Raw genomic sequence first — 12,243 nt, 5'->3', positions numbered from 1 at the left:
CCCAAAAATAGTTGGGATAAGAGTCTGAGGAAAATCAACTATTTATTCATTTATTATATATTTCTTTTACTTAGGTACATATACTTACAACTTATCTTGTCAAATATCAACTATATATCTAATAAATATAAAAGAATACTAGATACAAAATGATATAATTAGAAATTATACCTCATAGCCTATTCTATCCCATCAGTCCATATGTATGTAGAGTCGAAAAATCGAGTCATCTATGAGATCATACTAAACAATACAACTTCTTCATACATATAACCAGTCTGATGTATCAAGACAGGTGAGCTTATACTGATGCTTATAAAATAACCTTTGTAGGTGGTAAAATCATTTCGGTATCGTAAAACTATAAACTAGAGAGAATGTGATGAACCAGGTCTTTCACTACCCTCTTCTGACATATCCGAATCGGTAAATAGTTCCACGGACTGTGTTCGCCTATCACGATCATCATTACCCTCATCTATCCTGCCTCCTTCAAAATTCCCCAAAGAAATCCTCTTCCTACTCATCCTAGTCGTTTCATCCGATGCAACATTATTATTTCCATCTTTCGAAATAGTTTCCTGTTCAAGATTCTCATTTCCATTCCCAAACATGATTGAATCCTCATTTGTCATTTCTCCACCCATCCAAATGGATGTGATCGGAGTTCTCTCCAACGCAGTCGTAGGAGTCGTCTGCGCATCACTATCCTCTCCATCTCCTATTGTCCATCTCCACTTTCTCTTCTTGTCCTTGCGCTTACGTTTTCGTAACCCGGGAGTTTCTAATCCACTCTCTGCCATTCTTCTTCGCATTTCTTCAAATGGCCCTGGAGTTTGTCCTCCATCGCGTGTTTCATCACCAGTGTATTGCATGGTTGTGTCGAGAGTGTCTAGGGTTGCGAATTCGGGATCTGTGGCGGAATGAGGAGAGTCTTCGGAAAGAAGATCGATGTGCGATTTTACGTATTTATTAGTGGTGATGGTTTGTGTTAAAGGGTCATCGTATTCTACTTTCTTCGTGCCTTTGTTTGCTAATCGTGTTGCGAGTCGACTTGCAGTATTTGGGGTTGCAGGTGCGACGGCGCTTGGAGGTGGAAGTGGTGAGTTTCGAAGGATACTATGGAGAGATTTGGGATGTGTATATGGAGTAAGTCGTCTCATACTTCGCGGCGATGCACTATTCGAAGCTTGCGATGCAAAGGTAAACATCTTTTTATCGGACGAGCCAGCTGAATGTGGAGGGGTAAATGTGAAGTTGAGGGAGTCTTTGGGATGAGCTGAATCTGGGTGAGCTGAACTTGGGGTATCAGGATATGATATCGCAAATGGTCCAGGAGTCGCAGTGCGCTCTGATGGATGTATATATCCATCCTCTGCTTTTATGTTCGTTTGAAGTCGTGTCGTCTGAAGTCGTGAAGGCATGGGTTGAATTCTCAAGGAAGGTCTAGCTTCAAGGCTTGCCGGCTTTGATATTTGTGGCGATGCATTTTCAATTGCTGTTGCGTATGCATTTGAAAGTGTGTTAAATGCAGTTGGTGATGATGGGTTGATGTCTGATTTTAACGCCGTGGAGGATTTTCCAATGGTTTGTGGAGCAGATGGGGTCTTGATCTGTAAAGACAACTTCGGTCTCTTGGGTGGTGACGAATGCCGAGGAGGGAAAGACATAACTATAGAGGAGCACTCTTGAACAGGTGCCAGCATCATAATCGGAGATTTGGTAGGATTCTTAATAAAGTCTTCCTTGACTATATTCTGGTCCGTGGTACGAGAGTATATATTTGAATGTTGAGTGTTCGTCTAAGAATCGAGACTCTGATTTGGGTCACGAAAAAGTCGCAGGTGGTCTAGGTATCTTAGATATAATGTATCTAATCTACCGATAACAAGGCGTAGTCGTAAAGTTCGTCGAATGATTTCGTAATTTCGTAAGGCGTAAGACAAATGAGTAGGAAGAGAGAAAAAAAAGATATGAATAACTACCCCTCAGGTGAAACCAACAGTGACCGTGCCGCAGCTATATGTATATCACCATCGACCTTTGCCTAGGCCAAGAAATAGATGAATAAAATAAAACTGGGGAGAAGTTCTGATGGGAGAGTTTAGAGTTTAAGCACAGTCTTATCACCTGTCATGCATCTGCTAATCAAGTTTGAAATGCTTATGCTTGTGAGGTATGGGAATAGGCGCGATGTTTATAGAAATGATGTGACGAGGGGCTTGCAGTGCAGGTTAAAAAAATTGAACCAAGTAAATAGAATATTTTCATTGATTTCCACGCACTACGGGTTGACAAGCATTCGGGATGGTCATCAAACCACCATGCTAGGCTCATCTCATAGACCCATATAAGGATTCAATGGTTGTTGTGGCTCCTTGAAGCGCTGTGGAAGGATTTCCCGAGAGGTTGAATAATACAAGTATGAGGAGTTAGTTAGCTTAGCTTAGTTTACGGAGCGATGGTCAGCAATACTCGAGTAGGACGTTTCTCTGATAGTCAAGGTAGTAGTAGTGGTTGGATTAGCAAATTGGAGTAGTGAACGGAGATGGAGTCACAGATTTGGGCTGAATCTAGGATCTCGGACTATCGGAGTGGATGGGTCCATGAGTGAGTGGCGCCTATGCAAGGGTTCTTTTTGAATATCACACCGCTTGAGCGAATAGATTTTTGACTTGGAAAATCAAGACTATTCAAGACGATTGGTTGTTTCAAGGGGAATGGGACCAGTAAGTGTGGTGGCTTGATCTTATTATAGGAATTCTTGCAATGTCAACTGTTACTTTTAATAATCGATTTCGCCCCTTTAGTCCTCCTTAAGTAACTGATCCCATGTGCTATTTATGCTATTTCAATCAATATTTCATGATAGATCAATAGGATACCTAGTTATATCTAGAACTTCCCTCTATAATAGCCTTGTAGCCCGTGAAATAACTTTATCCGTTCTTTAGAGACCAATAGCTGAGACGCTCTTTGGCGTTAGTATCGCTTATTGAATGGGTGATAATGACAAGGAAAACAACACGATTGGAAACAAATAATGGATGAGATCTATGGGGTAAAATCTTGGCTTCAGCACATTATTGACTTGAATACAATTCAATTGTTCCATAAAGTTAACTGTGTTTTGATTTGTCTGGTTGATCGTATTCGAGAATATTGAGTTTAGAATTCCGAGAACCACTTTCTGGTGGCGAAGGCGATGAAGGGGCTACGAAGGCAAAAGGGGCGATGGCGATGGCGATGGCGATACTGCTACAAAGTTCACTTCGTACTCGTACTGTACCCACTGAGTCCGCCTACAGTGTAAAGTATTTTCTTGGTAACTCTCCACATCAAACGCGTGACTTATAAGTTGTATCTCAAAATAGAATTCTAGAAAAGAAAGATCTCCAAACTCCACTTTGAGTCCACCATTAGATATGTTTAGACATGATTAGACATGCACTGTGTAAACGTGTCTTAGAAACAAATTTCCGCACAAAATTCTAAGAATGGCATCTTTGATTCTGGCAGTCTAGTCAAAGGGATACTATTGCTTATCGATAAGCTCCACTCCGTCTTACATTTTTAGATCAAAGCAAAGGTATATCCGATGATAACTTGATGTGTTTGACGTCGACTTACACCATACATCCATACATCATGATATCCAAACGGATGGATCTACCCAGGTAGAGTATCATTGACAGCAATCCAAATCCTTCTCTTTGCTGTCAAACTTGGCATCTTCTCTTCCTCCCCGAATCTTCTTCCGGCCGAGACTCTATTCACTTGGACCAAGACAAAGACTAATAAGAGGTTCGATATCACGATACCATACCATACGAGACGATACGATAAATTAACTTCAAAAGAAAAAATGGGACCAAACTCTTCACATCCACCTGTCTCATCGTCGCCAGCAAACTCAAAGTATCACTGAGCTAATAATAAATCATAATGGCAAGAAAGGATCACAGGATAATCATACATTTTGTTAGTCAGCCCCATTAGGATTTCTGTATTCATCATTATTTCGTAAACAAACACGTCACTTCCAAAAAGTATCTATTCTGATAATCGGAGTTTGTAGGATTATGACTGTTTCTACGCGTCTGTCTTTGAAAATGAGAATCCCGCTCTAAAATCAGTCCCTTTGGTAAATATTTACATCTGAACTCCTCTCTCTCTCTCTCTCTCTCTCTCTCTCTCTCTCTCTGCCTTCCTCTGATCTACGAAACATAGCTGATGTAATAAGTAGGCTGTACAACAGGTAAGACTTTCTCTTATTGTCAAAGTCAACTCAAAATAGTACAAACTCTACATACCTATGTATATCCAAACTCTAAGTGATCACTTTAGAAACAAATCATCGTCACATGCAATTATGAAGCTCGACGTCGTGGTCTGAGTAAATTACAATTAATCCATGAAGCCAAGAAAATCTGTCCCGATGTTGTTATTGTGTTGGGAGAAGAGTTGGGTCGATTCCGTGATGCCTCCAAATTGTTATACAAACATTTGGAAAAGTTCAGTTGGTCGGGAAAAGTCGAACGGTTAGGATTTGATGAAGTATTCATGGACGTCACAGACATTGTCGACTACAATCAGAAACTTCTCAATCCAAATGATTTGACCCACTCCTTCCTTCAAATGGACCGTAATGATCCTACCGCGGGGTTTGCCTTTGATGCTACGAAGATTGCTGGTCATGGCTATCCCGATTTGCAGCCGTGCGGCGAAGCATCCCCTCAATATACACTGAATTCGGGGTCGCCGAACAATGATATCGGACTACTTACTCGGTTGATTTTGGGTTCACATCTTGCCCAGCATTTGAGATTAAGCCTGGAAGAAGAAAAAGGCTACACTTCAACCGTTGGTATATCCACGAACAAACTTTTGAGTAAATTGGTAGGCAACCTTCACAAACCAAAGGGTCAAACAACTCTTCTCCCACCTTATGAAGTGTTACCCAGTGATGATGCACTACAAAGTAATGTCACAACATTCATCGATAGCCATGATATTGGTAAAATACCTGGCATTGGGTTCAAAATGTCTCAACGTATTCGGAACCACGTTCTATCACGTCCCGCCGATTTTGAAAGTGGGTTGATTTATGGAGGTACCAAGGAATCTGTTACCGTCCGTGATGTTCGCCTCTTCCCCGGAATGGGCCCTGAGATACTTGAAAAGCTGCTCGGGGGATCGGGAGCAGAGAGAGGTATTGGAGGCAAGGCTTGGGCGTTGATCAATGGTCGTGATGATTCAGACGTGAAGGATATCCGAAAGGTACCATCCCAAATCTCAATCGAGGATTCTTATAAAAAGCTCGATACTATGCCACAGCTAACAAAAGAGCTTCGAATGCTTGCAACAAGTCTCTTGAATAGAATGCATCAAGACTTACTTGAAGACGATGAAAAATCTAACATACCATCAAAACGATGGATAGCTTATCCCAAAACACTCCGTTTGTCGACCCGACCTCGTCCACCCTTGAACGCGGATGGCACCAGAACCCGAAGTTTCAATCGAATCTCCAGGTCCGGACCCCTACCTAATTTCGTTTTCAATTTAAAAGATGGTAAAGATAGTATTGTCGAACGGCTCATCCAAGAATCTCTAATACCCATGTTTCGAAGATTACATCCCCAGAAAGCGGATTGGAACCTGAGTCTGGTCAACATCGGAGTCACGAACATGATTGAAGCAGCTAGTGAAGATGGATCTTCAGCCGGCGTGGGTAGAAATATAGGCAGCATGTTCAAGGGACAAGAAGCGAGGCTTAAAGAGTGGAAGGTGCAGGATAGAGACACACCGCCTGATTTCGTGGCAGATAGGAATCAGCTTCCTGCAAAGAAGCATCCTTCCAGTGATCGCGTTGAAACAGAGTATACCATGGGCTCAGAAGATATAGTTCGGTCGCAAGATACGGTGGACGAGCCAGATTTCTGGAATGTAGAGGATGAGGAGGAGGAAATGGATCATCGAGAGATCTGTCATGTGTGTGGTGCGATGATGCCCGCCTTCGCAATGCCAGCTCATGAACGCTTTCACAACTGGGAGGGGGAATGAAAGTATCAATCCTGATGTGGGACCATGTGGAATGAATTGATGACTTGTCATTATTACCATTACTATGTATGAGTGGGAGTGGGCATGAGCAGGGAAGAGTAAAGAGATAATGGATTCGGGAGAGTGGAATGCCATACACAATTTAGAAGCTAGAACAAGATACCCATCTCATCTCATCGCATACCCCATAGCTCTAGCTAGCGCATCGTAATAAATAACCACGGTATACAAACTCACTCCCCAGAAGTATCTAGGTACCCGCATATCGCATCCTATAAATATCTACGTACATATCTAGTATGCATACAGCTGCCTATCCCATCCCATCCCATCCCATCCTATCTTGTCTCACCTCGCATAGACAAACCATTTATATCTCATGGAACCCCCAACCACCCAACTTCCAGAAGCCCAGGTAGATTTTTTTCTGGAAATACAGTGCTAAGACCGACCATGGATGAGGGGAACCGGAAGATCAATGATCACCCGGGGAATTTGGCACGTGTGGATGCCAAATTTGTGGATGCTATACCTGACAAGTCATCATTTGGGAATATATATGTATGAGGGGCCCTGTATGAGTGGGCGACGGGGATTGTATTCCTTCGACTGTGGAGTTGGAGGGAAGGGAAGGTAGGGGAGGGGATTGAATTGAATTGAATATGTGCATTGTGGATGCTACTCACGCAAAACACAACATCTAAAACTTCATTCTATCTCTTAACCCCCGTTCTCCTCTCCTCTCTCATCTCTTTCCTACTCATCTCTACTCTATCAATTGAGATACAAATCTGCTCTATGCCTTAGAAAGAACAATTCTCATTTCATATATACACACATATAGATATATACACAAACCAATACATACAAAAATCCCACGACTAGATCTCCTATGCTAAATACATCGAATGATTACGTAGTATTTCTTCCCTACCAAATTTCAATACCAAATTTCAATACCACATCTCAAATCCCAAATCTCAAATCCCAAATAAGTAATTACTATATCTACCTATTTGGTAGGTAGGTAGTCACAAGAGCATAAATTCAATTGATTGGTTACCAAATCATGCATTCATATCCAAATATACCACCAGCCTACAACCTAGGTAGTTGAAGAACTTGTGTTGTCTCATCATATTCGGAAGACATCGGGATCCCATCTATATTGTTTTGTTTTTTCCTTACTCTTTACCATATATCGTATGCTATTTTTGTTTGTAATTGTAAATATCTCCGATTCTATCTCTATCCCCAATAAAGACATATTCATCATCTCATTGGAGTTCATCCGGTACCAGTTCTAAAGTTCTATTCATGACGGGGTACAATTGAATTATAAATCTCAGCAGTCAGGTATAGATCGTATATCGGAGGAGACGAGGAAAATCCATTGTCCATGAGTGTCATGAGAATGATTCCTGTACGTTTTAAATTCGCATTGCTTTGTCTCATATGCAACAATAGAGTATCTCCAAAAATAAATCATTCAAAGTTTGTATTTCTGATATCCCAACCATGCTAAACCAAAAAAATGCTCCGCATATCTTCAACAAATCGTCGCACAATCCCAAAAACTCCCACCCACCAATTTTGCCTTATCCCTCATCATTTGACCATCATCATGTCATCCTAAATACTCATAAAGAAGCTCTTCTCTCCCTCTCTTGGTTTCACCTCCGCTCTCTTCAAGATCGGATCCGCACAGCTAACCCTAATCCTTTCTGGTGTTGCAGGACTTTCCAATACCAGTAATCCGCCACCCTTAACATCCTCCCCAATTTCAGCCTCCACACCATATTCCTTCCTAGCAGCCTTCAACGCATCTCTAATTGCAAAGAATACTGCACTTCCCATGAAAAGTGGTGGTTCACCTACTCCCCTACTCCTCTGAATAGTTTTGAGATCTTCCCATTCCACGCCTTTGAGTAGAGACACATTGAACTCTTGAGGAATATCTCTAAATCCAGGGATTTTATATGCACCAGGCCCACGAGTAGCAAGTTGTCCAGCCATTGGTCCTGCACGGAACCAGAGGGATTCCTCCGTAGTGAATAATCCCATTCCTTGTACGAAGGCGCCTTCAATTTGTCCATAATCAATTGATGGATTAATAGAACGACCAACATCCATTTTGATATCGGATCGTAGACATGTCCAATCACCAGTTAAAGTATCGATCTCGACTTCGGAGGCTGTGACTCCTTGGGTGAAGTAGAAGAACATTTGTCCGGTGTTAGGTCCCCATGTATAACCAATATCTGGAGTCTTGTAGAATCCATTTGCAGAAAGATTGACACGATCGAAGTAGGCGGCATGTGCTAGCTGTTTCATTGTGGCATCAGGGCCGAATTTCTCTCTGTATGGAGCAAGTCGTTCATTGATTTGAGCGCAGGCATTAAAGATGGCATATCCATTCAGATCGGAAGAAGCTGATGCAGCAGTAGAAGAGGTATTAGCTACTGTGTTAGTGGCAGTTTCCGAGATGAATACATTATCCAAGGGAACGCCGAGTGCTTCAGCTGCAACCATCATCATTTTCGTATGAAGACCTTGACCCATTTCGGTACCACCATGGGCTACAAGAACAGATCCATCGTGATAGATATGAACCAAAGCTCCGGCTTGATTGAGAAAAAGTGCCGTGAAAGAGATACCAAACTTTGTAGGTACGATCGCGAGTCCTCTCTTTTTCCACTTGTGCTCTGCGTTGAATTTGGTAATTGCCTCTCGCCTTGCGGCATAATTTGATTCTTCTTGAACCTGCTTATACATCAATGGCACATGCCAATCCTTAAGAGCTTGGTTAAAATGAGTTTGCTCGTTTGCCTTGTAGAAGTTAATCTCTCTAAGCTTCTCTGCAGGCATACCGAGACGGTCGGCGACTTCTTCAATATATGACTCCGCCATATACAAGCCTTGAGGTCCACCAAATCCTCGGAATGCAGTATTTGACATGGTATTCGTCTTGCAAACACGACCTCGGACATGAATGTTGGGGATCATGTAGCAGTTATCAGAATGTGATAATGATCGATCCAATACAGCACCAGAAAGATCTTGCGTCCACCCTCCATTGCAGAACATATCCAAATCGAGTGCTTGAATTTTGCCATCTTTGTTGATGGCAACTTTCCACCTAGATAAGAAAGGATGTCTTTGGCCAGATGTGATCATATCTTCATCACGATTGAGCATGCAACGGACTGGTTTACCAGTCTTTTTTGCTGCAAGAGCTACAATGCCACATAATTGTATAGAGCGAGTCTCTTTTCCACCGAAACCACCTCCAAGTCTCTTGACCTTACTCACGACTTTGTTTGCAGCAACGTCACAAACTTGCGCTACATAAGTTTGGCTGATGGATTGTTAGCTGAAGAATATTACTGCATCCCAATTTTACTTACGTTTCTGTTGGATTTTGAGTTCCAGACCAGATTTCCATTTCCCCATCCTCGATTTTAGGTATTGCCACACAAGCATTGGTTTCCAAGTAGAAGTGCTCTTGTCCACCCATTCTAGAAACACCTGTAAAGACATGATCTGCCTCTTCAAACGCCTTCTCTGGTTCTCCTTTCTTTATATACCTGTAATGATCGAAGAAACTTTCCTTTTCGATAGCTTCTTCCATTGTGAAAATTGCTGGTAACTCTTCATACTCAACTTTGACAGCTCGTGCTCCTGCACTTGCATGTGCTGCGCTATCAGCAAGAACTATACCAATTGGTTGACCTGTTGTAAATACTTCATCAACGGCAAAGAATGGTTCGTCACAAACTGGTGCTCCCCAAAAGTTGGCTTCTGGACTTGGCATATCTGTATGGTCAACATATTCAACCACACCTGGTAAATCCATTGCAGGAGCAGAATTGACGCTTATGATCTTAGCATGTGCCTTCGTTGACAAAACTAAGCATCCATATAACTCGTTCTTTTGAACAGGTATGTCGTCGGTATATTGTGCTTCTCCGCATGTTTGCTTGAGGGCAGCTACGTGTGGACTTGCTTTCCCGAGAACATTCTGTTGGTAGGCCACAGTGGCTTCTCTATCTTCTTTACCAAAAGATATTATACGTTCAATCTCTGGTACAACTTGTGCATCTACTTCCAAATCCTTGATCTCAAAGCTGGATAAAATCTCATGGTAAAAGCGATAGAAGAAGCCGAATGCAAGCGATTTGCGGTAAGTCGCCATTCCTCCAGGAACGCTGAAACTAAGATTGAAGTCCTCTTCCAACGCATTCATGGTCCCTTCCAAAGTTGCAGGATCTGAAAACTTTTTGCCCAACAAATAAGCACCGGCCTTTCTAGCCGCGATTGTGGTTGGAGCCATTCCTCCGTATACTAGACTTGCACTAGTAACAGTATGCGAATCGTCGATGGCAACCCTAAGAGCTGCATTGACGATGGCAATATCATCATCCTTACGTTTCGACTGCTTGTATGCTCTCAAGTATTCTCCCTTTTGAGTCACGGGGATACGAATGCTAGCAATGATTGCATCAGGGGCGAGTGCGGTCAATCTGTAACCTTTGAAGAATTCAGACATGGGGATTTCTGTCTCCTTATCTAGAGATCTTGCGACTAGAATAGCATTCGATGCAACGAAGACAGGGTTGAGATCGGAGATGGGAGAAGCAGTAGCTAAGTTTCCTGCCGGGGTACCGACATTTCTAATCTGTCGACCTGCGAAATATTTCAACTGTTTATGGATGGCTCTGTAGATATTGTTAGCAAGGAAGTCCGTTTAAATGAAATCTTGATTTTGTTGTTTGACGAGGCTCATGTGTCCTCACGTCACCCGAAAGAAAGATATGATAAGATTCAATGATAGACACGAAAGCATGAATGGCAATAATATGAAAAATTCAGGGACAAATGGATCTACTGACTTGAAAACTTGGCCCTTTTCGGGTCCGTAATGCTTCTCTGCTTGTTGGACGATCGACTCCAAATCCGTGAGGATAACATTGCCCCCAATTTCTAAATGGTCATCCTTGAATGAAAATTGTCTTAATTCAGGAATATCCCCGACGAAAACCGAAGCTGTGTATTGCATAGCCTTGAATTTGATCTCGATTTGCGTTTCTGTACTTCCACCGATAATTTTTGCCGATGGATAAACGCTCTTTATCTCTAATAGCTGTTCCATAGTCACAGGACGATACCACTTCTTCTTCTTATTGCCAAAAGCTAGAGGTTTGAATTCATGCCTCATAAGTGGCGGGGGAAATATGAGTTCAGTGTCCGGGTTATATTCGATGAATCCAGGAGGTGTAAAACGTTTGATAGGTTGATCATCCTTCAATTCGTTCTTACAGCATCCACCGCTACCTCCGCCATTATCCATGCAGCATCCACCTCCACCATTGCTTTTAGATTTCCCACATGCAGCCCCAGAACTGAAAGTTTGAGCTGCATCCAGAATTGGACGATATCCTGTACACCTACAAAGGTTTCCATCGAACGCTTCCTCTACATCATGTTCCGAAGGGTTCGAATCATTCCGTAAAAGTGCGTACAAGCTCATAACTATACCTGGGGTGCAGAAACCACACTGACTACCATTTCCTTTCGCAATTCTCTCTTGCGTGGCATGCGGCCTCTTTGTATTTCCAATTCCTTCTATTGTTATAACATGCTTTCCGTCAACACTGACCAGTGGCGCTAAGCATGCGTTCACGCTTGCATGATATATCTTCTTAGTAGTTGGATTGTATTGAGAAACAACAACTGTGCAAGCTCCACATCCTCCTTCTGCACATCCTAGCTTTGTGCCTGTGAGGCCGATTCCACGGAGATATTCAAGAAGAGTGATCTCTGGATCCATATTATCGAGGACAACTCGTGTGCCATTGAGATAGAAACGGAGGGTATCATCGTAAGAGGTTGTTACGGAAGAGAGGGAGTGTCTGGAGGCAAGAGAAACTGCAGGTTCCGGCGAGGAATTCGGGGAAACAGCAATAGGTGCCATTGTGAGTTGTGAGAGTGATACCTCTCGAAGGTTAATTATCGACAAATGTAGGTCGCCAACGCCCCTTTCACGATATGTTTCTTGCCACAAGGATCTTTCAGTGCTTCTTGAAAGTTAGGTCTTTTAAACAAGTGAGATGATTGGAAGCAGAAAACCAAAAGAAAAGAACAGAATATTAGAAAGAGAGGATGTATCTTTCATTA

General features: G+C 42.4%; 3 protein-coding genes across 3 annotated transcripts; 1 reads left to right on the top strand and 2 right to left on the bottom strand.

The window, feature by feature from the left end:
* Positions 1 to 368: 368 nt before the first annotated feature.
* EAE98_010417 (uncharacterized protein) lies at positions 369 to 1,709 on the bottom strand (the record flags this gene model as incomplete). The annotated part of the gene is made up of 1 exon (XM_038958038.1): positions 369 to 1,709. The coding sequence occupies one exon, from the start codon at positions 1,707 to 1,709 to the stop codon at positions 369 to 371; it is 1,341 nt and encodes a 446-aa protein (XP_038805601.1).
* Positions 1,710 to 3,945: 2,236 nt separating this feature from the next.
* On the top strand, positions 3,946 to 6,066 carry EAE98_010416 (uncharacterized protein; the record flags this gene model as incomplete). The annotated part of the gene is made up of 4 exons (XM_038958037.1): positions 3,946 to 3,981; positions 4,079 to 4,144; positions 4,247 to 4,258; positions 4,348 to 6,066. 4 exons carry the CDS (start codon positions 3,946 to 3,948, stop codon positions 6,064 to 6,066), a joined length of 1,833 nt encoding a protein of 610 aa, XP_038805600.1.
* Positions 6,067 to 7,698: 1,632 nt separating this feature from the next.
* On the bottom strand, positions 7,699 to 12,040 carry EAE98_010415 (uncharacterized protein; the record flags this gene model as incomplete). The annotated part of the gene is made up of 3 exons (XM_038958036.1): positions 7,699 to 9,424; positions 9,474 to 10,784; positions 10,959 to 12,040. 3 exons carry the CDS (start codon positions 12,038 to 12,040, stop codon positions 7,699 to 7,701), a joined length of 4,119 nt encoding a protein of 1,372 aa, XP_038805599.1.
* Between the last annotated feature and the right edge of the window lie 203 nt (positions 12,041 to 12,243).

This window comes from Botrytis deweyae (assembly GCF_014898535.1).
Source record: "Botrytis deweyae strain B1 chromosome Unknown BDEW_036, whole genome shotgun sequence".
Taxonomy (NCBI): Eukaryota; Fungi; Ascomycota; class Leotiomycetes; order Helotiales; family Sclerotiniaceae; genus Botrytis; species Botrytis deweyae.
Note: the sequence above shows the minus strand (reverse complement) of the source record. Positions and strands in the feature narration are given on the sequence as shown.